A 24,890-nucleotide genomic window follows, 5' to 3' on the forward strand; every position below is an offset into this window, starting at 1 on the left:
TCCCAATCGAAAAAGGTCGAATCTTTAATCAAAAGCCCAGAATCGGTCAAAAATCCCAACCCGGGCCCACACCTCGGAACCCGACAAAATTTACAGAATCCAACAACCCATTGAACTACGAGTCTAACCATACTATTTTCACTCAAATTCGGCTCCAAATCGGTGTTCAAAACTCAAAAATTCACCTTATAAAATTTTAGACAAAACCTCCAAATTTCACTTTGAAATCATCAATCAAATGCCAAAAATGAAGATGGATTCATGAAATATAACCAAAACCGAGTATGAACACTTACCCCAATCCATATGGTAAAAATTGCCTCCAAAAATTTTCCAAATCGGAGCTCCCCAACTCAAAATATGACGAAAGGAACAAACCTTCCATATTAAGTAATTTTGCCCAGCTGTTCTGTCTCGTTTTGCATGTCAAACGATCCCGAAACTTGCTTTTGATGCCTCCAATAGATTTCTTGTGAAATTTCAGTAGAGATAGGCTTTTGAATTACTCCATTTGACCTTATAATGAAGAAGATATGTTGGTTTTTGATATTTGGAAATATGCAGATTTTTAAATACGAAGTCAGCGGCAATTTCGTAATTAATCTGAAAAATCTAGCAACCCTATCTTTAGTAAAATGACCATAAAATCCTCATACGATGTCCAAATTCGACGATTCTTTTTGCTATGACTCCGAAATTACGATACGGATCTAATGCTTCAATTAAAATAGAAATTGGAGCTCATTTTCTTAATTCGGTACTATTTATGCTTGTAGAAACGACATTGATATATAAGAAAAACGAGCGCAACACAGCCCAAACCTATGCGAAACTCACCCGAGCCCCTCGGGACCCCGTAAGAACACACCGACAAGTCCCATAATATAATACGGACCTACTCGAGGCCTCAAATCACGTATAACAACATCGAAACTATGAAACGCACCTCAAATCAAACTTAATGAACTTTCGACTTCCAAAAACTCGCGCCGAAATATATCAAATCAACTTGGAATGAACTCAAATTTTGCACACAAGTCCTAATACATCATATGGAGCTACTCGTGCCCCCAAACTACCGAGCAAAGTGCAAATGCTCAAAATGACCAGTCGGATCGTTACACCAACCCTTTGGTACTTGTAGTTCATGATCTTAAATATTTGTAACCTCCAAGTCAACATGATTAACTTACTTTATGTACTTTCAAATATGATCTCATTTCTTAGCTTACATCAATTAACTTACGATGTACTCTCATGTACGAAAATATGGGATGTAACATCCCAAGTCATTCATATCAAATTTGCTAGTTAGCATATGCTAAGTAGCATTTATGCTGGCAATATCATTACTCATTATCAGCATATCATTCACATATAAGCAATCATTGACTATGTGATTTGAAACATTTTTAGTGTACACTCATTTATCACATTAATTTATCTTAAAACTATTTAATAATATTGTTTGGTCAAATTTCGCATACCATTATTTGGGCGCTTGTTTTATTCCGTGAAGCGACTTAACAACTCTACATACCTTCTTTTCTTTACATAGAACCATCAACCCTTCAGGTTATACCATGTAAATTTCTTCCTCCAAATCTCTATTTAAGAAGGTCGTTTTAACATTCATTTGATGAATTTCAAGATCATATACTGCAGGTAATGCTACTAACGTCCGTATGGACGTAATTCTTGTAACTAGAAAGTATGTATCAAAATAGTCAAGACCTTCTCGTTTTCTATACCCTTTGACCACAATTCTTGCCTTATATTTGTCAATAGTGCCATCATCTTTTATTTTTCTCCTAAAAATCCATTTAGAACCCAACGGTTTATTGCCGGGAGGAAGACCAACCAATTCTCATGTATGGTTGTTCAGTAGGGATTCTATTTCACTATTGACTGCCACTTTCAAAAATAATGATTCGGAAGAAGACATCACTTCTTTAAATGCTTGAGGCTCATTTTCCAATAAGAAAGTCACAAAATCTTGTCCAAAAGAAGTAGACGTTCTTTGACGTTTACTACGTCTTGGATCCTCCTGATTATACGTAACTTCTTTTGTTTCTTCCTGAGGTCATTTAGATCCTTCACCAATCGACTCATAATCCTTTTTATACGGATATATATTTTCGAAAAATTCAGCATTATCTAATTTTATAACCGTATTATTGTGAATGTCGGGATTTTATGATTTATGAACCAGAAATTGATATGCTTTACTATTGGTTGCATATCCTTTGAAAACACAATCAACGGTTTTTGGTCCTATCTTTACCCTTTTGGGTTTAGGAACTTGCACTTTTGTCAAAAAAACCCACACTTTAAAATAATTCAAGTTGTGTCTCCTTCCTTTCTATTTTTCATATGGAATGGATTGTGTTTTCCTATGGGGTACTCGGTTAGGTATACGATTAGCCGTAAGAATGGCTTCCCCCACAAGTTCTGTGCCAAACCAAAACTTATCAACAAAGCGTTCATCATCTCCTCTAATGATCGATTATTTCTTTCCGCAATCCCATTGGATTGGGGCGTGTAAGGGGCTGTTGTTTGATGAATAATTCCATATTCTAAATATATTTCTTCGAAAGGAGATTCGTATTAACCACCCCTATCACTTCTTATCATTTTGATTTTCTTGTTAAGTTGCGTTTCAACTTCATTTTTGTATTGCTTGAATGCATCTATTGCTTCATCTTTACTACTAAGTAAGTAAACGTAGCAATATCGAGTATTGTCGTCAATAAAAGTTATTAAATACTTCTTTCCACCGCGAGATGGTATTGACTTCATGTTGCAAATACTTGTGTGATATTAAGTCTAAAGGATTTGACTTCCTTTCAACTGACTTATAAGAATGTTTAACTTACTTAGATTCCACACATATTTGATATTTTGATTTGTCACATTCAAACTTAGGCAATACTTTCAAATTAATTATTTTTCGCAAAGTTTTATAATTGACATGTCCCAAACATATATGCCATAAATCATTTGACTCAAGTAAGTAAGAAGAAGCTGAAATTTTATTATTGTCAACAACTATTACATTCAGTTTGAAAGGCCCTGAGTAAGGTAACCTTTTTCCTAAGTACATCTCTTTCTTACTTATTATAACTTTGTCTGAAACAAAAATACACTTAAACCCATTCTTGACGAGAAGTGAAATAGAAACTAAGTTTTTCCTTATTTCACGAACATGACAAAAATTGTTCAGAGTCACCACCTTGCCAGAGGTCATCTTCAGGAATATCTTTCCATAACCTTCAATTTTGGCCATTGCAGAATTACACATAAAAATGGTCTCGTCGGGTCCAGAGGGAGCATATGAAGCAAATACTTCTCTAACAGCACAAACATGGTAGGTGGCTCCAGAATTAATCCACTACTTCTTAGGATTTCTCACTAAGTTGCATTCAGATAACATAGCGCACAAGTCATCAATATCATCATTTGTTTCAACCACATTTGCTTGACCCTTTTTCTTCTCTTTCTTTGGAGCATGACATTCTGCAGCTTTGTGTCCAAGCTTCCACAGTTGTGATAGTTTTCCTTGAATTTCTTCTTGCTGGGATAGTTCTTTGATCCAGAAGACTTCTTCATATTTTTCGGATTAGTTGGAGCAGTCTCAACAATATTTACTCCCATAATTATTGAGTTTCCAAGTGTCTTATTTTCTGCAGCTTTATTGTCCTCTTCGATCCTCAATCGAACAATGAGATCTTCGAGTCTTATCTCCTTGTGCTTGTGTCTCAAGTAATTCTTAAAGTCCCTCCATAAAAGAAGGTAACTTCACAATCATTGCTGCAACTTGAAATGCCTCATTGCTGACTAAACCTTCAATAAAAAATTCGTAATTAGTAACATAATTAATACTTTCAACAGAAGCATTAATTCGGATTATACCTTCAGCAAGGAGATCATGAATTATAATTTGCAGCTCTTGAACTTGGGTAATGACAGGTTTGCTGTCTACCATCTTATAGTCCAAAAATTTGGCTGCAACAAACTTCTTCAAACCGGCATCCTTGGTTTTATACTTCTTTTCCAATGCATCCCATAGTTTTTTCGAAGTTTCCACATTACTATAGACGTTGTAAATATCATCCTCCAGACCACTAAGAATGTAATTCTTGCATAAGAAATCTGAGTGCTTCCATACCTCAGTCACAATAAAATGTTCATTCTCATGAGTTGATTCCAGCAAAACCGGAACGTCTTCCTTGATGAACATCTGTAGACTCAAAGTAGTCAAATAGAAGAACATCTTTTGTTGTCAACGTTTCAAATCAATCCCGAAAAACTTTTCGGGCTTTTACGCCGGAGCCAGTGGTGGCACAGAACGATTGGAAGAAGCAACATTGCTCGTAGAGCCAACCACTGGGGTTACTATTTCTATCATTTCTGTTAGTCGCAAAACAGAAACAAAATTAATTAATGGTGACGTATGTAAAATCTTCGAACCGAATAAACTTTAACAGAAACGTATTAAATAACACGGTAAAGATTTTATATCTTCAAGCCGAATACAAAGCAAGTAGAAAATCACAAAGATTTTAATCTCGTAATTAAGTAGAAAGTCACAAGGACTTTAATCTCAACCAAGGAGTAGAAAATTCGAAGATTTTAGTCTCCAAACTGAGAGTAGAAATCACTAGGATTTAGAGTCCCACAAACAGAATATAGGATGAATACATGAAAATAAAAAATTAAATTCCTTAAGCTTGTTAGTACTCTGTATTTGAAAATACATTCAAAAAACCAATAGCAACGTAAAAACAGAAATGTAGAAGAAAAAAAATTAATTCGAGCCCACTGAATTCATAGTGCTTTCTTAAGAAACTTAATCCCCTCCTAACCCGAGGTTTAAGATTATTTCCTCCCAAGATAGAACGAATTACCCTCGTTGGTGCAGCGTACTTCAAACCACAATGACCAACGAACTCAAAAGATCAGTAGCAAATCACATTTATTGCTTTCTTTCTGCAGAAGGAAGAAGGAGAAGTCAGAAGTTTTGTAAGAAAAATCTGCGGGAAAGATCGTGTATTTATAGCCAAAAAGTTGGGTAACAGCAAAGAGGTACAACTCTTCATGTAAAGGCTGCAACTCAGAATGGCTATTTTATAAAACGACCATTTGTACAAACCGCCAAATTTAAATTCTGACGGGAAATTCAAAACGGAGGAAAAACAAGTTACCGTTACAAAAAAAAAAAAGCTACTTTGGATTAAAATAATATAACGTTAATCTTAATATTGACAAATAATTTGGTCCAAAAAATTAATCAATCAAATCATTTAACCGAAGCCAAAGCCGAGCGAGCGACAACGACGCGAGGCTTGCCTTCTTCTCAACTCTTTAACAGCTAGAAGAAGTGCAATTGTATATATTCCAATCAAAACTCTTTTCCTCCTCCAATATGGGACAATGTCCCTTTGTGTGAGGAAATTCAAAAATTTTATTTTTTCCCCCATATCCCATTCAATCTATTTTAAGCGCTATCAAGCTTAAACCCAACACACACAAATATATATATATATATATATATATATATATATATATATATATATATATATATATATATATATATATATATATATATATATATATNTATATATATATATATATTGAATCCTCTTAGCTGCTTGGTGTTTTTACTTTTTTTTTACTTTTTAAATTCCATTGGTAAAAATTCTACTTCTGTCATATGGTTGCGCTCTACTCGATACCATGCATAACGGAAGCTTGAACACCATACTGCCTTTTTAAGTGACACTCCCACCTCCTAGTTATTAGTATGTAAGTTTTGGTGGTTGCAAGAGTTCACTCCAACTCTCGGGCTGTCACCGCGTTAGTCAAGCACAGAAAATTCTAATACTACTAAGATATGAAATATAGGAGTTTATACTAGGGACAGGACGTATTTAATGACGATATGGACTCGAGTGAAGCTTCCCTTCCTATTCCTTTCACCTTACCTCGAGAAAAATGCTTGTAATAATCAGTGAACTATCTTATTGTTTTCTCTGTTAAGTTGGTGAGATTATTTTCAAAGAGTAGATAGAAAAATATTCACCTCCATTCCCAACTAAACTTGTGGGGCAAGTATATGTCCCTTCTCTATACCCCAACCCCTCTCCCAATCCACAATTGGCGTCAACTTCAACTATCTTTACTAACATTGCAGCCGGCCCCAACTATTTATTCTTTCTTATTATTAAATATCTGGTTCAGTTTGATCGCAACTTAACTATTTTACTAGATACATATTACTTCCTATCCGTACAGATACTAGGTAATTCTAGCTACCAACACTTGAGTAGATGAAAAAAAATTATCTAACACTTTTTTATCTCTACAACATTTAAACCTTGACCTCTCATGATTTTTAGCCGATATAATGCACCCTTGGGTGCAGCCGTCTCCAACTATTGATGCAACCTACAAACTAAGCTATGATATCTTAAACCACCACCACCACCCCCACCCCCACCCCCCCCCCCTTTTTCCCTCTTGTTCTGGAAGGGAGTTGTGGGGCCCTCATGGGGTAGGCTCCTTACTTGTAAACAAACACACGCTTGTACACGGCTTAACATGCTCTTATATACCCAAACATTTCAAAACTTGAGCAAAATATTCCAAGTGTCACAAGTTTTGATACATACTTGACACTCTCTTATTCCAACAGAAAATTAATTAAATGGCTTCTTGGTTTGAAAGGCAAGCACTGCAGCAACCCAAAGAAATAGAAACTCCTCCAAGAAATTACAAGAATAAGAAGAATAGAGAAAAGAAGCCAAAAAGTTTTGATGAATCCATCTTGATACCCCAAAATTCTCCAACAACTTTTGCAGCTAATAATGGTTACTATTCCTCATCCTCTGTTCCTCATTCCTACACATGCACAAATGAAAAGAAACTCCATCCTCTTCCTTTGCCTTTGCCATTGGATTCACCTCATTTCTCTACAAGATCAAGTAGTGGGTCTTCCTCTACTTCATCTAATCAGTTCAATGATGATGAAGAAGAACAAGCTCAAGACCACTTGTCATTTAGTCCATTCAGGTTAATTTGTTGAATCTTTCCTCTTGTTATTGCCTTTTTATGTAAAGGGTAAGTTATCTTCTTCTTCATTTTGACATAACATATTATGGAACATTGAACAGAAATAAATACAATGATTGGACAAGAACTTCGAGTGAGAGTTCAAAGTCTACCTCGCCTTGTACCTCACCAACATATCCATTAATGTTATGGGGAAAGATTCTGGATTCTCCCAATGGAAAACAACAAAGTTGTAATCATCCGCGTCATCGTCTTCCTCTTCCTCTACCTCTTCCACTGAATTCTTCTGCTAAACCAGGGCAAACTCTCGAGTCCAAATGGAAGAAGGCAAGGCTGTTAGGAAAAGGGAAATTTGGACATGTCTATGCTGGATTTAATAGGTACGTCACGGCTTTTTAAACCAAACATGCTTATTTACATAATCTGTTTCAGCACTTCATACTTATCAACTACTTTTAATCAGCTAAACAAACGGGGTCTCAGTCATCCTGTTTTACATCTTTGCTTCTTCTTTAGGGACCTCAATTAGTAGAAAAAGAAAAGAAAAAACAATGTCTATATTTCAATTGCATCTTCATGTTTTCCAATGTAGCTAGATTATAAAAGCCAAGTTTTTTCGGAACCAATTTTTATGTTATATTATAATATATGTTCTCTATAACAGCACTTCACTATAACATCCAAAAATATTCGGAACAAATGAGACTGTTATAGAAAGGTTTGACGGTACAAAATGTTTACTTTAAGCCTAGTGACTAGCCATGGTTACTATTGTTCTATTGGTCATTTTCCATCACACTACACTGATAAAGCTAACATTTTTTCTGCAACAGTAATAATGGACAAATGTGTGCTATAAAGGAAGTAAGAATGATTTCTACTGACATTACATCAAAAGAAAGTCTCAAACAACTAACTCAAGTTTGTATATTTTCAACTCAACACTAGCAATTTTACATGGTAGGTATTTCATGTTATATTTATTTATGCTCCTTGATTAGTAACAAGTTAGTTTCTTGGTTAAACAGGAGATTACATTGCTCAGCCAATTCTCACATCCAAACATTGTACAATACTATGGAAGTGAATTGGTATGACACCTTTTGTGTTTTTCAATATTATACTGAATTAAAAATAGAACAATAAAAGTGATAATTGATAATCTTGTTACAGAGAGGAGACAAATTGTCTCTCTACTTGGAGTATGTCCCTGGAGGATCAATTCTCAAACTAGTTGAAGAATATGGTCCTTTTGAAGAAAAAATTATGAGCAGCTACACTCGAAAAATTCTCTCTGGACTAATCTTCTTACACGAGAGAAACATCGCGCACAGGTAAAAAATAAAGCTAGTTGATATTATCAGAAGAATATTTGTTCTGTCAAGATCACTATTGGTATTGTACACTGTGCTCAAAAGTAATTTGTTACTTGGCAGAGATATTAAAGGAGCAAACATACTAGTAAATGCTAAAGGTGAAATCAAGCTTGCAGACTTTGGAATGGCTAAACATGTATGTATCCAGCAGCAATATATGAACCAAAAGCGTAACGATTTTTAGCAGAACCCCAAGTTTTGGTTTCCATTTTATAAAAAGGATATATTAATTCGTGTTTACTTTTGATTTTCCAATCTCAGATAAAGACATGTTCTTTGATGACTTCTTTCAAAGGAAATTCAAATTGGATGGCTGCAGAGGTAATTTTCTCAAGAATTAGTTAAATGGTTTATTCCAACATCTTTTTCTCTGTTTCTTATTTCCTGAAATCTTTCTTGTTTCCAAATATTATATCAGGTAGTACAGGATGCAGGATGTTCCAGTGTTGCTGTAGATATTTGGAGCCTAGGTTGTACTGTTCTTGAGATGGCAACAGCTAAACCTCCATGTGGCCAATATGAAGTATGACATATTTCCTTAGCTCTAAAACCGTTTGTTTGACGAAATTACCCAAAAAATGCCAGGACTAAATATAACCTTTTGACTACTTGGATAAAGGGTGTACACACATAACACGTCACTTCTAGAGAATTTTTTTCTCAACTTTCATTTTAACAGTTCCATTTCTCTTTTTCAAGAATTTCTGCTCAAATATCGGGGTTGTCTGAAAGGATAATATTATGGATCATGATATAACTGGATTGTGCAAATCTTTTATCAGTTAAGACTGATATGTCTTACTATGTGGGATTAACAGGCAGCTGCATTATTCAAACTGGAGACGGTCCTGAAATTCCCAGGAACCTCTCAGATAATGCAAAGAATTTTCTGAAACTTTGCCTGCAGAAGAACCCAAGCTGCCGGCCGACAGCTGCTCAGCTGCTACATCATCCATTTGTTCAGGTGTAGTGGTGAGAATAGTAGGTCACACCCCATCTTAATGAGAATCCATCACTAATCAGCCAATTTAACGGTATCACCGGAACTTCTTGTTCTGTATTTTTGAACGTAAGAAAGAAATAGGACATGATTGGTAATGTTTGCGAACGTGTTGCAGGTTACAGACACCATTACACGACTGAACAAGTTGCTCGCTTGGATCTTGAAGGCAGGTTGAGCAAGACGATAATGAACAAGAGTTGCTATTCAAACTATAGCAAGATGGGAAGGAACTCGATTGAAGAAATGAACCTCAAGAACTAAGCCAAGACATAAAAATATGAGCTAGTCGCTGGTGTCAAATTTAAACAGGAGATATTTTCCCACCACACATACGACCCGAAAAGCGGAAAAGAGAGGGCCATTTGAAGCGCCAGTCGCACAGGTGACAGGAACAGGCCAAGTCAAAATTCCTTGATATTCATATCAAGAAAGAAGAGCGGGAGGGAGAGTGTGCACCCCTCGGTCGGATCATCCAATTCGCTCTGCTACAAGTATGGATTATTGAAAATAATAAGACATGGATTTGGATAGTTCCCTTTAACTGTGATTCTGAAGAGAGAGACACCGACCCTAGTCAGTCTAAATGATGTAGACAGAACCCGCTCCGGGCTTGATTACCACCGAAAATTTCCCGAGACAGTACAACCATGGATCTTTCAATTCGCTCCAACAACCATGGATCTTTGGTCAAAACGCCAACCCCTTGGTTCGGTTTGGAGATGTGGGTGAAAGATGTATATCCCCGCCAGAGCATCAGCTGAGATAAATTCACCCTCGTGGTGGCATCACTTGCTCTGCCTTTATTTTTGGCTAACTCAGGTCCACTCATTCAATCATGGATGACAATAAAATTCTCATTTTAGACATATAGCAATCTAAACTCAATCATTATCAAGAAGTCAATATATGCTTTGCTTGGACGTTAAAATATCCTTTACCACATTCACTAGCTATACCAGATGGTATTAACAATTATCATTGTACAAGCTTAGTTCAATCCAACAATTACTTGTCAAACGGAAAACCAGTTCATGTACAATAAAGCACCACAATATACCTGTTAGCCAAACAAAATACCTCTCACAGATTTCTTAACGAAAATTCGGCCACTATGGATGCATAACACAACATGCCTCACTTGTGCAGTATCAATCCTGACCATTAGCAACAGTTGCATCAAAACCTGCGGAAAATCAACAGTGTAACTTTAAGTAATTATATTGTTGGAAAATGAAAAGAGGGGGGAAGCGGACAAGATCAAAATATGTACTGAAATATCAGCTTACAATTTACTATGGCTCAACTTAATGCAGATAGTGGGGACCATTTATGCACTATTATCTACCGTGTTACATTACAACAACCAGGTGTCATTCTGCATAAGGAATCCTCTTAGTAGAAAGATAAATTCTAGCTTGAGCAACCATTATCAATATGATTTAGACCATAATCTGGTCATTACGCCTCAGCTCTAACATTGTAGTATTCTGTCCACTGCAGCAGCCTACATGTAGCACATCAATGTAGAAGATAGATTAATGGCTAGTCTGAGGAAAACATGCCTATGCCTTCTACCCAACATCCGATATATCATAAGATATTCTCAGTACCAGTATAGACACCAGATTCAAAAAACACACTACTCAAGATAAATGGGAGGCATCAACATAAAGGCATTTTGTGCACACAAAGAGGAGCAGAGACAAGAGAGTGATATAGATAGTCTTTCTTCACCTTTTATCAATTGTTAAATATAATAAAATTCAAAATAATCACTCATTGGTAAATTTTCTTTACCAGCATTTCTCTAAATTATTTTTCCTTCAAGTTTCTTGGTAGAATATATGTCTTCAATCATATCAAATGCAGGTTGTCACTAAGGAAAATTGTTCCAACCTTAAAATGAATATTCTTTAAGATCAGCCTTCGAGTCTCCAAGTTCCAGGTCTGCCATACATTCTTCCACTGTAAGTGGAGGGAGTTGCCTAGTTTTACGCCTAAGATTATGCTTATGCCAGTCACTCTTAAAATGCTCTCTGTATTCTTTTGAATCTCCCACAACAGCGTTGCAAGTAGTGCACTTGTTCAGTTTTACTTCACCCTCAGAACTCCCAGCTTTGGCAGGTTTGTTAAGTTTTACTTCTCCCCTGGAATTGCCACTTTCTGAAGAAATGGTCTGCTTTTGCATTTTCTCACTCAGCTGAAGGACTGAACCTGTAGAATCCTTCCGTAAACTCGATGGCTCGTCCTCGTGATCATCGTACTGATCAACAAAGGTATCTCCTTCCACATGTACATTGACTGCAAGAATTTCCAACCTCCCCTGTAAATTCCTGACCAAGGCATCACAGTCCCGGAAAAGACTAGGCTCAATCTCACAAATCTGAAACACAACAAGTAGACGGGTAGTTAATTACCATGAAACAAACAAATGCAACTGTCTAGTTAAGAGCGCATGAGAGCAAGCCTGTCCACTCAATCAAAGATATTAAACTGCAGTTTTGACCTAAGTATATGATGCAAAATTAGTTTGGCCACCTCAACGCAATCATATTCTCATCACTCATTAGTTTGGTGAAACCAGGATTCAAAAGGTTCCTCCATTTTTTATTAATGGACGACACCATTCGACTTGTAGAGATGGCAGAAACTGTGCTTGTTGAAGTTCATTAAGCTTTAGAATAAATAAAATGGTATTTTCATGAATGAAGCTCAAATTGGGTTCCATGGAGAGGAAGAATAAAGGAAGAAAAAGTGAGACCTAACAACTACTCTTGACGCCTCCTGCTTCTATTGATAAGCAAGAATACAGGGAGCAGTGTTTTCTCCAGGAGAAAAGCCTAATGAAACGACGAGGTCCATGGGGCTTCAACTGAAAAGCGAAAAGCTGAGCACACAATCTATTAAAAACTAAAATAACTCTAATACTAACTCAAGAACTCAATTACACATCATTGATATTGGGTTTACATAACCATATAACAGAGAAGTAAGAGAGTCGCCGGAAAGCTAAAAATTGGCCAGATCTGATTCGCCCAACGGGTTTCAAACCTGCAAAATCAACGAGCCATTAGAACAGACAAGGAAGAGGAAGTGAAGAACATGGCGGTGGGGTTTGTTATGGTTGAATGTCAGCTGCCAGTCATCACTTCCGATGATGACTTACCAGCAAATGAGAGGGAGAGAAGGGGCGAGGGGAAGAGGGGACGCAGCGGCGACTGGGGTGGCTGGATTTCGCCGGATTTCGGCATTGGAGCAGCGAGTAAGGGTTTAAGAGAAAGACTCTCTTGAAGAGATGCGGCAGTCTCTCTTGGAAAAAATGAATGATGTCTTATTAGGTTTTTTAGGTTATAAAAAATATGAAGTGAGGGGTGGGGGTGTAACGACCCGGCCAGTCGTTTTGAGTGTTGTAGCCCCGTTCCCCCATTTACAGCCTATTCTATGTTCAATTTTTGATATCTGACTTGCCAGGGTAGTTGGTTTGGTTCCGGGGATGTTTCGGAATGAGTTGGGACCCTTAGTTCTAAGATTGGAAGCTTAAGTTGGGAAGGTTGACCGGATGTTGACTTGTGTGTAAACGACTCTAGAATGATCGCAACAAGGCCCCAAAGAGGTAACTTCAATGCAAAAAACATTTTTATTTTCAATTAATCAACATAAAAAAAAAATCATTTGCAACATTCAAATTTCTATTTAATTGGTCTAGAATCATAATAACAAAGTAGAAAATCCTTTCCAAAGAGAGTAACAAAGTAGAAAAAGAGAAGACTAACAAAGGTAGCAGATGAAAAGAACTTGCATACTAAGCAGAAGAAAAAGAAAAGAAACATTTAATGTTTGAAGACGAAACATTTAATGTTTGAAGAAGAAAAAGAAGAAAGAAATATTAAAAGGAGCAAAGAAACAACTAGTAGAATATATTTAGAAAATACAATCATTCAACATCGTAATTTTCATTGGCAATCATGAGAAAAACAAAAATATGGATGGTATTGCCTTACACTAGGTTGGGTTCGCCATCAAAGGTGATAGTGCTATAACTCATCAAAATGCCTATTCATCTTGAGTGTAAAAATTCCATGCAATGAGATAATTTTGACCCCCTATGACAAGCATTTCTGATTGCATTCAAGAGCGAATCTTTAACCTACTATTCGGCTAACTCGGTTATATTACATTGGTAGCAACAAATTTTTTTCACAGGATGCTTGCTCAGGCAAAGACACAACTGTAAACCAGATAAGTAACCTGCTATGGCTTGTAGGATGTAACAACCAGAAATGGCAGAAGGAAAAGAAAGAAAATGAGGTTATTGCTTTTAGTGAGAGAAGGGATGCTTTGGAAAATACAAAAACATGTAAGGGATAATAAGGTGATCTACTTGGTCAAACCAAAATAGCTTTAAAGCTACAAAGCCATAAGTTCGGAATATCCTACTTATGACTTTTGGTTTATTTGGATGGTCTTGGCTTAAAAGCACCTTTGGTGTCTGTCAAACACAAAAATAAGCCAAAAAGTATTTTTAAGCTGGTTTGACCAGCTTTTAAGGCAATTCAAACACCCTCATACTCACTGTTTAGGCCATATCTTGAAACTGGCTTTTAAAGTCAACTTGGATCAATGGCCTTCACAGCTTCACCATAAAGGAATAACAAAATATTCATCCGGAAATGTAACTCTATCAACCAAGGTCCTGAATAGATTAACGATATTCCAACTAATTATTACCACAAACGACTATGCACAGACCTGTCTGAACAATTCCTAAGATATTCTAAGCCGTTAACAAGTTTCAATAAGCTAAAGCCTTTGTAAACCAATGTTAATGAAAGACATTCAATATTCATCCTTGATCTATAAGAAAGAACAGAACCTAATATTTATGTCTACCAAGTATCACTAACACATGTTGTTAAATAGAATCAACCACATGGATATTATGCTGCAACAAAAGCAACTATTAAATGATTTAACAGCTGACAGTTAATAAACCATAAGTTATCAAACCATATAAACTCCATTCTTTTCTGCCAATAGAAGTTCCCCCCTATGAATCTATTCATAATGTGAAGTTGACCACGTCATTCAAGGACCGAGAATCTGAACTAATGAAACAGGATGATAACCTATTTTTTTTTTTTTGAGAATGGTAAGAAGAAACAGGATGATAACTGATAACATGAACAACCTAAAAGATCTCATACAACATCGCCGACACCCACATATACATATAACCGGAAGTCAAGAGAATGAGACACAAACGGGCATGAGAATGGATTAAATCTGATACGTGTTTTTTTCTTACCTCGAGCTTTCAGATCTCTCTCTTCGAATCCCTAATGTATTTTTCGAGCTCCGGCTGTTCCTTCTAATTGATCTCACTTTCAAAGGTGAATTTGAATTGAGTGGATTGAGATGACTCATCAATGCTACCACAGTTGATTGATTATAAATGATTTAAAATCACACAAAGCATAAGGGAAGTAGATACATTTACTTCTGAGGTATATCAGATTCCTGTCAAACTCATACGATTAAAAGAATTTGCACTTGGAATATCAGATGCCTGTATTTCCACCAGAAAGAGATGGGATCTCAAATTCTATAGAAAGCACTAGTCTTAGCTCCAGGACAGATATGTTTAGAATGAAATATTTCGGTGCAAGTATTATTTATTGTTCGATTTCTTTAATATTCTGAAGGTAGGAGAGCATTTGGATAAAGATAACATCCAAGAATAATTAGTACAATATCAGGCGTCAAATGTAGATGTCACTTACTATGGAGTGCTGACTTCCAGATTCTTCTCTTGAGACAATGGAGGCGTTCCATTCCTTCAGCTTGTCCAACACGGAAGGGCTCCTCTGTTCCGGTACATGTATCCTCAGCCTCATGGGAGCCCGATTAATGGGGTAGTGCTTTTGAAGCTCCCGGATGACCTCTAGTGCCTGCAGAAGTTAATAAACAATTTGCAGGATATTAAACCTAAACAACTAAAAAAACGAGTTTGAAATCCTCACAAGAATAAGTATAGCTGTTACCTGTTTCTTTGAGCTGCTATTTGGATCAACAGCAAAATGGATTTCATGCATCAGCCGCTCAATCATGCTAATTGTGTATGGTCGCTGAGTTTCAGGATTGATTGTCTTCTGCATAACTATAGTAGCAATATCCCTGAACTGACTTGAAAACTGTGATTCCCTCTCCTTTCCTGCAACTTGCAGCTCTCCTTTGTCCAAAATCTACAACATAGGAAACATTTTCTACATATATAACCATCGAATCTTTCTCAGCTATCCCCAAGCAAAAAAGAAAGAGTTCAAGAGGGGTGGAGAGTAGGGTGAAATATGAAATGCTATTTAGTGGCACTTATTTTTCGGGTTTTGTTGTCACAGATCTATTGTCTCCGAGCCGAGGGTCTCCCGGAAACAGCCTCTCTACCCCCTCTGGGGTAAGGGGTAAGGGGTAAGGTCTGCGTACAGTCTACCCTCCCCAGACCCTGGGTTATTGTTGTTGTTGTTATTTAACCAGCTCACTTTACTAAATATGCTCAAACAATTTAATGGATAACTCATAACTGCTTTACTTATCTATTTTAAAAATGGTCAGCACAGTTCAAATGATTAAACCATACGAAGGGTCCTTTCTATATCCGACAAATCACAAGGAGAGGCGGAGCTACCCTTGTCCAAGGGGAGTCAATTGACCCCTTTGCTCTTTGCTGGAAATTACAGCCTAGATAGGTCCAAAGATTTTTTATCTATACATATTATACGTTGAATCCCCTTGGCTTATTCATGTGTTTACTTCTTTACATTTTGACTCTCCTTTATGAAAGTCCTGGCTCCGCCACTGATCACAAGTTATGAAGTTTGTGACATACCAATCAGTTTACATGAATAAGTACTTTCAGTGTTCTAGGGAAAATAAGCATGCTATTTAGTGCAAGTTATTTAAGCAATTTACACGTTAGGCATGATTAAAACCGCTACCTTCATTATATGTTAGAAAAAAAATGGAATAATACTAACCTCCAAGCAGATTTTGGACTGATCATCAGTTCCAAAAGCAGCAATTAAATCTTTAGACTTAGCAAGTACACCCTTAGACACATTTGAGTATACAGTTTGTGACTGCAACACTTCATCCAAGTCTTTCTCTCTGCACCACAAAAAAAAAATTCCAATTTCAGTATAATAATTCTATTTTTTTCTAAACACACAAACTTTATTTGCACAAATTCAATGAAACGAGGTCTTAAAAAGAAAGAGGAAAAAAGAAAACTTACACGCCAGAACGCCATGAGAGGACTTTATTCTTATAACAGGCGATTTCAAACCGGTTACCGTGCTTCTTGAGACGCACAACGGCGACATTCGTAAGTCGCTTTTGGCCTATCGGCTGTACCAGTGTTTTCGACATCTCTATCGTACTGAAAAGTTTTTGCTTCTATTTCGTCTGTGCTTCTGGTAAGTTCCTCGAGGTTTTGTTTAGGGGAAAAGGCAAAACGGCAGCGGAAAGCAGAAGAGTTCTCTTCCAAGTTAATCCCCCAATTTTGCACATATTTATGTATTTGGGCCAATGTGAGTAAAAATAGCTCATTTTTTGTTGGCTAATTGTATTAAACATTTTGTGCTGGTAGTTTGGCACTAATCAGTTCAATCCCACCAATGATCTATAGTGTGTAATGTAGGAGTGTAGGACTGTATTAGAGACACGACAATCTTAGAAAAATACCTTTTTCACTAAAGGACTACATGTTCATATACATTTATCATCTTTATATTATTGTAAAGGGTAAAATTGATTTATAGTAATGATCCAATGATAGCGTGACACGTGAAACCGGACACAAGCGGAAGACAAATCGAGTAAGAAGCGAGACCGAGAACAACAACTGCAGTTGGAATCGGATAGACCCCGAAGGGAGCATAATCAACGTGAGCGGGTTGAATGTTTGTCACCAGATGACATTTAATGAAGAATATTCCCCAATATTAAATAGTCAGCCGTTGCAGAGAATTTTGGCATTCATGGCCTGCCATTACATATTCATCAATAGCCCTCTTTATTATCATTTAAGAGGGACTTGATCCTATGATCTTGTTTTCTTGGTATAGCTATAAATAGTAGTTTCAACAACCATTGTGGGGACACGAAATTATTGGCAAAACTTATGCTACATTGTTCTCAAGCTAAATAAGACAACTTTATTTGTTCTTGCATATTGTTCTTATTTCTGTCCTCAGAAGCATCGCTCCAGAGCCATGCCTGCCATTTCCTTTGATTTTAACGCTAAGTCTTATTTTTAATCTAGTCTATTTATCATTTTTGGATCAAATCAGATCGTTTGTCTATAAACCACGTAACAAATTCAATTGTACCATTATACGGATAAATAGTTTGGCGCCCACTATGGGGCTTTGACAGTTGCGTAATTGAGTTGATCCTTGTGTTTATTACTAACTCGTTTGATTATTTGTTTCTTAGCAAAAAATCGAAAATGACAGCAAATAATGTCAATATCGCACACAATGTTGAGGCACATGAAAATCTCCTCAACACGAGAATTTAATCAGTGATACCTGCAACGAAGGGGACGAAGCAACCCCAGTACCCGCGACATGTACGAGAGCCAACGCCCGACGACGCAAAAGACGAGCACTTCACGAAAACAGTAAGGATCTTGAGAGAGCAATAGAAAGCCATCATGGGCCACCTCTCAAGGAAGGATCAAGTCATGACGGAATTAAAACAAGCGTTATCAGGCGCTTCCAACAACGCAAACGGGAGAGGTTCGGTTCCTCCCAGTGCTCCTGTAAATCAAACGGATCAAAGAGTTGCTAACAACACCCCAGGGGTGAGGTCGGTTTCAACGGTGCTGGGGGGGACCGGTAGCGAGTCCGATAACGACAACGGTAATGATCCATTCAAAACCGAACTCATGAGATTCATGAGCGAGATGAACGAGCGGATAGATCAGAATGCGAAGGAGTTTCACGCCTGAATGGACCAGATTTCAGGCACCACCAGTTTTGAAGGGCCCGGATTCGAAAAAATATGCTCAGTTGCTGTTCAAATCGAGTGCAGCACCGGAGTTAATCCCAAAGAGATTCACGATGCCGGATATAACAAAATACAATGGGACTTCAGATCCTCGGGAGCACATCACAACTTATACGACGGCGGCAAAAGAGAAGGACTTGGCTCAATATGAGATCAAGTCGGTTCTGCAAAAAAAGTTTGGACAAACCCTCACGAAGAGGGCCTTGACATGGTATTCACTCTAACCCGAATACTCAATAAATTCTTTTGAAATGCTTGCAGATTCGTTCATTAAGGCCCATGCCGGGGCCAGAAAGGTCCAGGCCAAGAAGGCGGACATATTTAAAATTGCACAAGGAGAGTCTGTATTGCTACGGGAGTTCGTGATCAGATTCCAGAAAGAAAGGATGTTATTACCGGTCGTACCAGACGAATGCGCGGCGGAGACATTCACTAAGGGTTTGAACCCGAAGAGCTCCGACACCTCCCGAAAGCTGAAGGAAAGCCTACTCGAGTTCTAGGAGACCACATGGGCGGTTGTTCATAACTGCTATGAGTCGAAAATAAGGATAGAAGATGATCAGCTCGAGCTACGACATCAACCAAGGGGCGAGACCGAGACGAGAACCACGAAAATTCAAAGGCGATTTTGATGTAGCCCGGCGATCTTCTAAAGGCTGTTTCTTGCCTTACAAGAGAGCCGGGCGACGTAGTAGCAAAGGGTTCCGGTCCTCGGATAGGTTTACTCCGAACAAAAGAACCGACCTTGGTTGGAACAATAGATCGTTGCAGGAAAAAGAGATACCGGGAAACCGAGATTCTACATATCCCATGTTGTCAAATTACAATTTCAACATCAGCGTAGTGGAGCCGGTGTCGGCGATGAGGAATATCAAATAAGCAAGATTCCCGAAGCCAATCAAATCTGATCCCAACCAGAGGGATCCCAACCTATGGTGCGAGTATCATGGGACTCACGGCCACAGAACTGGGGACTGTCGGTATCTGTACGAGTAGGTGGCAATGCTGTTGAAAAACGGCCATCTCAGGGAGTTCCTGAGTGACCGGGCAAGAACAATTACGGCTGCAATCGAGACAACACAGAACCCTCGAAGATAGGAGAAGACTCTCCTCAGTATGACTATATACATTATTTTCGGAGGGAATGAAATCAATGGTGTAACCTTCTCGGCAGCTAAGAAGACAAAGGTATTAGTGACTTGATCTCGCCAAAACTCACACCACAATTAGGTAGTGAGGTGGTCGAAGCAATAATAAACCCAACGCGAGTCGGGATCGAATCCACAAAGAGTTAGAATTTTGGATTAGGTATATAACTAGAGTAAATGTATGATGTGCCTTAGATTACACTTCCACATATTCATTGGTTGTTTCTATTTCTACTTTTAGCTAATGATTGTAATTAATAAACTAGAAGATAATGTTTTTGGTTTTGGTTGTTTTTCAAATGATAAAGGAATCTAGGGCCGTGACTTCCACCTAGGTGGCTACCTAACGGGTTGTAAACTATAGGGCAAGTTTGATTTATCGGGATTGTGGTATAGCAATCACACGCAATTGCTCACTCTATACCTCTCGGTAGTTTTAGTGATTTTGCCCAATTTGGCTTTCTCACAAATCAAGTGAAGTATGCTCAAGTCGGGTCTTACTATCTCTAGATTTGACCCTTTAATTGGGGCTATCAATTTCTTGAGTTCACCCCAATTCCTTGTTAGCCAAGTTTTCCTAAACCTAGTCTCTCTTTCTCAAGCAAAGACTAGGTCAATTAGGCATGAATCAATGTTTGCAACCATTAATTTTAGAAATTAAACATAAACAAGACTAAATATCACTAACCCAATCACAAACAAGCCCTAAAATTAAATACCCATTAAGTACCCACACTAGGGTTGAGCCGCAACCCTAGCTAAAGATTTAGCTACTCATGAAAAATGAAGAAATACAAGAAGAAATTAAGACAGAATGCATAATCATTGATTAAACAAAGAAAATCTAATGTTTAGAAGTCAATCTAGTACAAAATTACTCAAAGAAGTAAAGAAAATGGCTCAGGTGAACCTCTACAAACTGAACTTAACCTAAAAATGACAAAAAGTTCTATTTATACTAAGCTGAAAATATCTGACAAAAATGCCCCTGCGAAGGTTGTGCCTCCGCACAATGGGCTTCTGCGGCCGCACAAAAGTGCTACGGTCCATAGTCTTGGGAATATGAGCTTGGCACTTCAGGCTTCTGCGGTCCGCATAAAAGTGGGTGCGGCCGCACTTAGGATTATGCGACCGCACAAAAGTGTTGCGGTCCGCACTCCTTTACTTTCCAGCTCTCTGAATCTTCAATCCTGTGGACCGCATAATAATGGATGCAACCGCACTTGATCTCCTGCGGCCGCACAATTTCAGTGTGGTCCGCACTCCCTGAGTTGGCCAAAAAACAGTCTCTGAACCTTCATTCTGCGGCCGCACTAGAATTGTGCGGTCCGCACTACTATCTCTTTTGCCCTGTTTTGGTTCTTGTTCACTTTAGAGTCCTTTATGAGTTGATTTTGACTTCTTTGGCTTGTTTCCCAATATTCCTGCAAGTAAGCATATTTCGTTAGTTTCCGGGAATACCTTTAAGCTTTTTTGAGCTAAAACGCAAGTAAAAGAGAGTAAATAAGCAGTCAAAATTCCTACTTATCAACTCCCCCAAACTTAAGCTTTTGCTTGTCCTCGAGCAAATAAGGCAATTCCCACCTCCACTAAAAAAAGGGATATTTCAGCTAGCCTAAGGTGAATCAATTACACATCAATTGGGACCAACAATTACCCACAGCAGATATGAATTATCAACAACTCCATGATATGACTTTTTGAGTACCATAGTTCTAGTGTGACTCTAGAGCATCAAGAGTTGACTCTATTCATCAAGGAAGCTCGCTCTTTCATTTAGGTCATTGTGGATCCCAAACTCCTCTTCCTCTACTCTCCATTAGCAAATCTCACTTTAGAATGTAACACTCGAAGCAAGGATTGTGAAAAGTTTGCTCATCTCTCTCAAAAGAACGTCACAAGTCCGGCTTTAAGTACCATAAGCTTGCCCCTCGTGTAAGTCACCACTAATGTAAGCTCACTCAACTTGAAATCATGTAGGGCTTTTACGGGATGTAACGAAGGATTTTGGATCAAGGTAGGACGTTGGAATAGAATTGTTCCATCTTTCCTTAAACACTCAATTTTCTCTTTTCGGCTCATACTTTCTTGACTCTTGAGTCATTTTCTTCTTCCTCGGGGAAACTAGAGAGACGTAACGTCACTCTTTCTTGAGCATGACATTCATTTTTCTCCTTTTTCTATTTACTTCAGCCTTTCCTCATTTTCTTTTGGATTCCCTTCAACTCTTCACTTTATTCACTTTCTTTTTGGGCATTTTTCTTTTTGTTCTTTCTTTCTTTTCTTTGCCTTCCCTTTTCTTCATTTCTTTCTCTTCTTGTACCTTTCATCACTTTCAAACTCCTCTTCTCTCCCCCAAACTTATGTTTTTGCCAATTTTTTCTCAAGAATGCTAAGAAAAGTTCGGGTACCAAGAGAGGGTCATTACAAGACGGATGAAGGCTTGTAACGTGGTTATTGAAAGAAAAAGGGCTTCGGCTCAAAGGGGTTGACTAGGTATATCACATTGGTAGGCCATGGAAGATTTCAAATTTCAAATTGGATCAAGGAGAGCCTACGATCATTTCTCAAACCAAGCTACACTTAGAATTTCGCCTAGACAAATATTCGGGGTAAGTTCTAGACCATTAGCACGGGTACTTGGACTTGTAACTAAACATCTCACCTCTCACGCTTCTGGATTGCTAAAGAGAATAGAGTCGAGGGCCCACAACAACCCTAGCTAAGATTGAGAATCACAAATGGCTCGATTTGAACCACTCGATGACTGCTTAAGTCAACACAGGAGTCAAAAAAGTCACAACTAGAGCTATTTTCTGCCAACAACTTATTTTTAACCATACGATCATAGGTAAATATGTTGGTACCAAGTGAATCATGCTTGAGACCCCTTTTAGTCATTACTACTATATTTACCAAAATATAAAAGAAAACGGACCCAATCCCTTAAGAAGGTTGTCACGCCATCCATCGTTGGGAAGAGCCACCCGGTTCACACATAATCCACCTTTGGAAAGAACCGTGGCATTAAGAAAACCAAAGGCTTATTGTTCACTCAAAACATAAAAAAGAAGCTAGCAAATAAAAAAAAAGAAGCTATTAAAGATAAGAAGTTATACTACTAAAGAAAAGCAAGCTAAAGAAGCTATGAAATAAACTACAGAAAGCTGGATAAATGAATATACAAACCGAAGCTAAATGAATATATACATAAGAGAGAAGAATATATACGTAAGGGAAATGAATATTTACATCAAATGGAGAGAATATATACATACCAAAGGAAAATAAAGATAAAGGAAAATAGTATCAGAATTATTACAGCCCAAATGTCAAATAATCAGAATAGACCACCCCCCAAATGAAAATAAGCATTGCCTCCAATGCTTAACAAAAATAAGAACAGAGAAAGGGTAGAGAGTTAAGAGAACTCCCTATGTGGTCTCAGTCTGCATAGGATCATCAGCAACCTCAGCCTCAAGCTGTATCTCATCATCACCCGGCTGAGGGACAACTGGGTTGCTGAGCATCTGGATCATCTCGTCAACAGTGTGGGAAGTGGCAACCGGCTCATCAGACTAGCCGGCTGCTGCCTTTGGTTCTGCCTGTGCTGCTGGGACTGAAGGCTCTATAAGCAGGTCCAATGGCAGATCTCCGGCAGATGCAATCTTGGTGACCTCCTTTCTCAACTTGTCCACGGACCTCTTCGATGCTTGTGACTTCTTTATCTTTTTGACTTGTTTGCTCAAGTCCTCAATGACCTTCCCATGCGCCACTAGAGTGTCCATGATGGTCTTCTGGTTTTCTAAAATCTTCTTTAATGTTTCCTCCACTGACGGAGGTAGTTGTGGCTCTATTGGGGCTGAGGACTGTGCTGCAACAGCACTTGATATAGCAGTCAGCTTTGTAGTAGCCACCTGCATCCAGTTGTTGAGACTCGCCAATGTATGGGAGACTCGTAGTGCAGTCTGAGGATATGTAGATGAAGTCGGCATTGGCAATGGCACTGATAATCTAGTAGAAGTAGGGGGTCCGGCAGATGAAGATGGGGGCATGGGTGTTGTCCCGGTGGAAGTATCGGCTGCTGTGGAAGGCTCGACAACTGAATCAATAACCACTATCGTTTGCTCTTCAGACTAGCCAGTGGAGGTAGTAGCTTTTCCTTTGAATTTAGGGTTGTCAGCTCCCTAGAGGTGGTACCATGAGAAAGGCTTCTTAGACTTCACTTTGGTGTCATAATGCTTCGGCTCCACCCCTTGATCCTTGAAGTACTCAGTGAGGAAGTTCGGGTACGGATAGGACCTCTCACCCTTCTGGACAGCTAAAGTGATGTTTGTGGACATGATGGCACCAACATTTATCGGATACCCTGCCATAATTGAAGCTACCAAGACTGCACGGGAAGTGGGAGCATGTTTTCATCGAGGCATGGGTCAATGCGGCTACACACAAACATTTGCCACCCTTTTGCTTCAAAGTTTAGGGTAGCCCGGATAATTGGAACCCCAGGTGTGAGCCACGGAGATGTTGACCCTGGGATTGCCAGAATCTCAGCCAACCACGGACGACCTGCATCACCCATGGCTAGCTTCTCCAAATACTGCACTACCTCCACTTCTTCAAACCCCACATATGTGTTCAGTGCACAGGAGTCAAAGCAGATTTTCAGATTCTGCACTTTTGTCACCTTAGTTCCCTGGTGAGCAACATTTGCATAAAATTCCTTGACCAGGTACTCATTTGCATCTAGGACATTGGTGGTGAACCATTTCCAACCTCCGTTCCTGAAATTGCATTAGGACATTGGGATTGTGCTTGTGCAAATCCTTCATTAAAAATTGTCGTACAAGAGTGAGCGATCTCTGTGGCCACCATTCCTTAAACTTGGCAAAGGCATTGGCACTAACAAATATGTCCTCCCATATCTCTGGCCTCCTTGATCTTTCTAACCCGGCACTGTAATATCGCCCCCTCTCCCATCATCTAGAACATCATCATCATCTAAGTTTATTAGAGCAGGGGGAGCATGTAAGGAAAAGGTCTCAGAGTCTATGCTGCCCTCTTCTGAACCATCAGATGAACCATCGACCCAATGAAATCACCGTGGGAATTGTTGTGATTGGTCTTCTTGTTATGATTGGGCTTTCGATTGTGCTTGCATGGAGTTACCCTCAGAAGCTTCCCCCGATGGGACATACTCACTGGTCTCCAAGGTGTCAGGGGCTC

The 24,890-nt window shown here is 38.5% G+C and overlaps 2 protein-coding genes across 4 annotated transcripts; one reads left to right on the forward strand and one right to left on the reverse strand.

Annotated features, from left to right (window-relative positions):
* On the forward strand, window positions 6,421-10,316 carry LOC109227015 (mitogen-activated protein kinase kinase kinase YODA-like). 2 transcript variants are annotated; one of them, XM_019392000.1, is made up of 10 exons: window positions 6,422-7,071; window positions 7,173-7,451; window positions 7,905-7,992; window positions 8,100-8,162; window positions 8,245-8,405; window positions 8,508-8,583; window positions 8,709-8,768; window positions 8,866-8,970; window positions 9,266-9,481; window positions 9,566-10,316. In XM_019392000.1, exons 1-9 carry the CDS (start codon window positions 6,707-6,709, stop codon window positions 9,338-9,340), a joined length of 1,272 nt encoding a protein of 423 aa, XP_019247545.1. In that variant the 5' UTR covers window positions 6,422-6,706; the 3' UTR covers window positions 9,341-9,481; window positions 9,566-10,316. The 2 variants fall into 2 exon arrangements, with proteins under 2 accessions (XP_019247546.1, XP_019247545.1); XM_019392001.1 differs by lacking the exon at window positions 9,266-9,481 and having other exon boundaries at window positions 6,421-7,071.
* Window positions 10,371-16,986, reverse strand: LOC109227016 (ribosome maturation protein SBDS). Of its 2 annotated transcripts, XR_002068212.1 has the most exons (7): window positions 16,739-16,986; window positions 16,482-16,611; window positions 15,492-15,692; window positions 15,231-15,398; window positions 11,347-11,833; window positions 10,737-10,954; window positions 10,371-10,633 (listed from the first exon to the last, which is right to left on the reverse strand). XR_002068212.1 is itself a non-coding variant. In XM_019392003.1 (6 exons), the coding sequence occupies exons 1-5, from the start codon at window positions 16,870-16,872 to the stop codon at window positions 11,348-11,350; spliced, it is 1,119 nt and encodes a 372-aa protein (XP_019247548.1). In that variant the 5' UTR covers window positions 16,873-16,985; the 3' UTR covers window positions 10,371-10,633; window position 11,347. The 2 variants fall into 2 exon arrangements, 1 of the variants encoding a protein (XP_019247548.1); XM_019392003.1 differs by lacking the exon at window positions 10,737-10,954 and having other exon boundaries at window positions 16,739-16,985.

The sequence above is a fragment of the Nicotiana attenuata genome, chromosome 6 (assembly GCF_001879085.1).
Source record: "Nicotiana attenuata strain UT chromosome 6, NIATTr2, whole genome shotgun sequence".
In the NCBI taxonomy this organism is placed as follows: Eukaryota; Viridiplantae; Streptophyta; class Magnoliopsida; order Solanales; family Solanaceae; genus Nicotiana; species Nicotiana attenuata.